The sequence below is a fragment of the Sinocyclocheilus rhinocerous genome, unplaced genomic scaffold (assembly GCF_001515625.1).
Source record: "Sinocyclocheilus rhinocerous isolate Xijiao unplaced genomic scaffold, SAMN03320098_v1.1 scaffold137, whole genome shotgun sequence".
Classification (NCBI taxonomy): domain Eukaryota; kingdom Metazoa; phylum Chordata; class Actinopteri; order Cypriniformes; family Cyprinidae; genus Sinocyclocheilus; species Sinocyclocheilus rhinocerous.
The window spans coordinates 149,098-153,441 of NW_015633537.1; the positions used below are offsets into that span (position 1 = coordinate 149,098).

Below are 4,344 nucleotides of genomic sequence, written 5' to 3' on the forward strand. Positions count from 1 at the left end.
TAACACTCCAAAGAGAAAGGAAAAATTGAAATCGCATCATATGACCCCTTTAAATCCTTCTGACACAGTCTAAAGCAGTGGTTCCCAACCCTGGTCCTGGAGGCACCCCAACACTGCACGTTTTGCATGTCTCCTTAATCAAACACACCTGATTCAGGTCATCAGGTCATTAGTAGAGACTTCAAGACATGAAATTGGTGCGGCAGAGAAAGGAGACATGCAAAATGTGCAGTGTTGGGGTGCCTCCAGGACCAGGGTTGGGAACCACTGGATTAGATCATGTGCCAAAAGCATAAACACTCGTGCAAATGCTAAAATGTAGATGCATGTCAGACAGTTCCCTGTACTATCAAACAGCAAAAAGGCTATTATACTAGCATTTTATTCTAGTATCAATGTAACAAGACTATACATTTTAGGAAATATACTTCTAATTGTGACTGAGGTCTTAGGGCAAACATATATAGGCATATGCTGTAAGAATTTGAAGGAGTGCATTTATTTACCGGAGGCATGGGGTAGTAGTAGTTATATGGATATGGGTAACCAGCATACTGTTGTTGGTTCTGTTGATACCACTGTTGATAGTATTGCTGCTGTTGTTGCTGCATTGCAGAAGAGTCTGTTGACTGATAAGGTCCGGCCTAACAGAAAACAGAACAGAATCAACCATTTACCCACACAAAATAGTAATGCAACTAGAAACCACTTCTACTCATAAAAAACACTAACCTGTTGGGGGGTGCGATTGGTTGGTGAAGTTTTGGTAGAGTTCTGACTTTTACTAATGGAGGCTAGAGCCTGTCGGGCTTTTTCCCATTCTGGGTTCTCATGTACTTGCCCTTCTCCGCTTGAATTACTACCATACGGCCTGTGCATGACAAAGTAAATTTGACTTTAGGTTACACAATATCTAGAACCTTCCTGTATATTTTACATACAAAATACAAAGAGTTCACAAACAAATAAAACTGAATACATCAGCAACCAGTATATAACGTTATAATATTTGCACACTTTAAAATCTGCAAGTTAGTTTTATATTGAGTCACGCATATAATTGAAAAAATTGTTTTTTTAAAAATTATCAAAAGACGATATAATTCGCTGAATATCCACCAAGTTAAAGCAGATAGGCTAGCAAACGCTAAACCCCTATGGACATTCACACAAACTTTTACATCATACATGTTTGGTAAAGGTTTCCGTTCATAGAAAGCAGTCGTTCAAGAGTCAAAGTGATGTAGCAGAAGATATATGGTATGATAAAAAGGATTTATAATCTTACCAGTTTGGTGTCGGGGCTTGCTGTGCCGCGTTCGCCGCCATTTTCCCAGAGCTAACGTTATTAGCTACTTGTTATCGCGTCCGAAAATTCTACGCAAATATGAGGAAAATAATAGTTCGTTTAATATAGGATGCTTTGTAGGAAATCGCGTACAAAAGCTGCTTAACAATGGTTTATACCGAATACCTTAAATAAACCAAGTTCCAGTTGACATTAAAATTATACTGGAGCCCATATCAACTAGTTCGCCGAACTCAGCGGTTGAATGTCAACACCTCTAACAAAATGGCTGATGATGATGACACCGGAAATTCTGCCGCCTTCTCCTGCACACCAACAGCCTGAACCACATATCTATGCTGGAGCATGCCACAGCCCACAGAGAAGGAAAAATAGGCCTTTCTAGACATTAAAAACAATCCAGATTAAATTGACATTGAGACCCAATTCTGATCAATCTGAAACATTTCTAAAAAATATACATATATTTATTTTTATATTCAGCCCCGACGTGTATTATAAGTACAATATACAACACAATAAAAACAGATTTTAAAAGGTAATTACAAAAACAAGTTTCATCGCTCACACAATAAAATAGTTTCAATAAATAAAAACAATAATAAATACAGAAATATACACAAGCACATCCATAATTATAATCGTAAAACTTCCCCTCAAAACTTTGATTTTCATAAGTATTATTGTAAAAAAATTTCCCTTTCATACTAACTTGAGAATCATTTTGTAGCAATTTATTGCTCCTTCATGCATCACCCTGGATGTCCTGTGTGCATCTCTTTCTGGGTCAGTCTGTTTTCACTGCTGTGTCACTGTATAATAACGCCACTTAGCAGTATAGTGTTGTATACAACTGTATACTGTTTGTCTATTGACATTTTCTTTTCTCTATATTTTATTACTATATTGTTATTTATAATTGATTGTCTATTCCCTTTATTATTGTTGTTTTTATTACCTTATGTCTGCACTATGTTTGTACTTTCTGTACTGGAAGCTCCTGGCACCAAGACGAATGCCTTGTGTGTGTAAACACACTTGACAATAAAGCTCTTTCTGATTCTGATTCTATATAATTGTATTACTGTATTGTAGCCCACTTTATTGTTTCTAGGTTTAACTTTTTCTTAGATTTGTTTGTTTATTTGTTTGCCGAAAGGACACGTAGGACGTTCATAAGGAATGGCACTATGTCTACAAAACTTCAGAGAAACGAACTGTCTCTGTCCTGGGTTGCTACCAGAAGCACAGGCTGGTTTCGCCAAGATAAGGACACGTCAGGCACGTAACACAGATACACTGTAGCGCTCCTTTCATTGGCCTAACTTTCCTTTATTTTGATTGGTTCCACTGACCAAGAGGACCCTTGAGTGACAGCACACTCTGGCCAATAGAAGCACTGTAAAAACATTTAAACGCCGTCTCCTCTCTCTCCTAAATAGCTAGATGCCATGTCAGTCTATTTTTATGATTTTCATTGGTCAGGCCCCAGAATAAGGCGGTACATTATTTGTTGTTGTTGTTAGTGGGAAAAGTGGACCAGTCGACATCTTCAACATAGAAGGCGACTTAAAATATATAAAGTGATTGAGTTTTGGAGGTCGACATCCTTACTGCGCTGATTCGGCCACCTGATATTCGTCCAAGTGGGGAAGACAGGCGTTGTATTTCACTGAATCCATCAGCACCCCATCCCAAGGTATGTTTGGTGTTTACCACAACGACCAGTAAACCCAGTTCGCGACTGTGGGTAAGGTTAGTTTCATGCTGGAAACGAACGTGAATTTGTGGTGAATCAAAGGTTCAATCAAACACCAACCCCGCGGTTACCCGCACTATTTCACTTTTGTTCCCTGATCGAGGATTTTGCAGCTCGCGGCCTTACGTCATCAGCAGTTGTTATGGGCGCAGCTATCTTACATTATCATGTACTTTCTGACGACAGCAGATTGTTATTGTTTATTATTAAAAGCTGGGTTTGTGGAAATTGTACAGTGAGTGTTCCCGGAGCGGGCAGTGCTGTGGAGGACATGTTTTCGCATTGCAGCACTCCTTGTTGCAACTTCTCTTAGCAACATCATCATGAATCACAAGCCCGTTGGCTTCGCAACTGTTTCAGATACAGATGACAGTTAAAAATACTGTACTGTGGTATAGTGATGATATTACATAATAGTACGCTAGTGAATATTTGCCCTATTCATTTACCATGGCGTTTACACCAGTACTTGCGTGTAAAATGACAAAATAAAAAAAGAAGTAATACACATACACTAATGCATGTTTGTGAGGAATATAGTGCAACTGCAGTGGTCTTCTGCTCAGTAAAACCTGCTATTTAGAGCACAGAAGAAGGAAAAAAAACACCTACAGGCCAGAGTCATTTTTGGCCCACGTGATCTGCTACAGTATATAGAATTTCTGGCATGCTTTTGCACACTCAGCTGTTCCGATGTCAAAGTAAGTGGGAGTAAATGCAAAAAATGTCATATGACACATTTAATTTGTGTTCTAACGGGATGCGTGTTCATGTCTGTATTATGTAATATTCCTCTGCAGGGCATGAGAGACTTTAGTGAATGGTTGGGTGAACATAAACAAAACAGACAGGCACTGCAGCCGGTGTAGTGCCGAAATTTGCACCCTGCCAAATTATGCATCCCCTAGTATTGGTAGGTTTAGGACAGGGGTGGCGAACGTCGGTCCTGGAGAGCCGCAGCCCTGCAGAGGTTTGCTTCAACTCTAATCAAACACACCTGAACAAGTTAATCAAGGTCTGAACGGTTACTAGGAAGTTACAGGCAGGTGAGTTTTAATTAGGGTTAGAGCTGAACTCTGCAGGGCTGCGGCTCTCCAGGACCGGAGTTCGCCACCCCTGAATTAGTGCAAAGAAATGCAAGTACTGGCAGTGCATCAGATGGAGAGATTGAAAAGTTCATCAAAGATGGCTGCTGCTCACTTTGGACAGAGATGGGGGAAGAAAAGAGCGGGCCCGAATGCAAACAAATTCTTCCAAAGGTATGTTCCAAATGTTA

At 39.8% G+C, this 4,344-nt stretch overlaps 2 protein-coding genes across 4 annotated transcripts in view; one reads left to right on the plus strand and one right to left on the minus strand.

Annotated features, from left to right (window-relative positions):
• Positions 1-1,582, minus strand: part of LOC107744285 (leukocyte receptor cluster member 8 homolog) — an 11,154-nt gene extending 9,572 nt beyond the window's left edge. For both annotated transcript variants that reach the window (XM_016557837.1, XM_016557836.1), the window contains exons 1-3: positions 1,289-1,582; positions 733-871; positions 507-644 (exon numbers count right to left, since the gene is read on the minus strand). In XM_016557837.1, coding sequence (XP_016413323.1) covers positions 507-644; positions 733-871; positions 1,289-1,329 — 318 coding nt within the window. In that variant the 5' untranslated portion in view covers positions 1,330-1,582. The remainder of the gene's footprint in view (positions 1-506; positions 645-732; positions 872-1,288) is intronic.
• A 1,168-nt stretch (positions 1,583-2,750) lies between these two features.
• LOC107744286 (gamma-aminobutyric acid receptor-associated protein-like 1) overlaps positions 2,751-4,344 on the plus strand; it is a 4,973-nt gene continuing 3,379 nt past the window's right edge. The window contains exon 1 of one of the 2 annotated variants that reach the window (XM_016557839.1): positions 2,751-3,064. The gene's annotated coding sequence lies outside the window, so the exon portion shown is untranslated. The remainder of the gene's footprint in view (positions 3,065-4,344) is intronic. The other variant, XM_016557838.1, reaches the window with a different exon arrangement.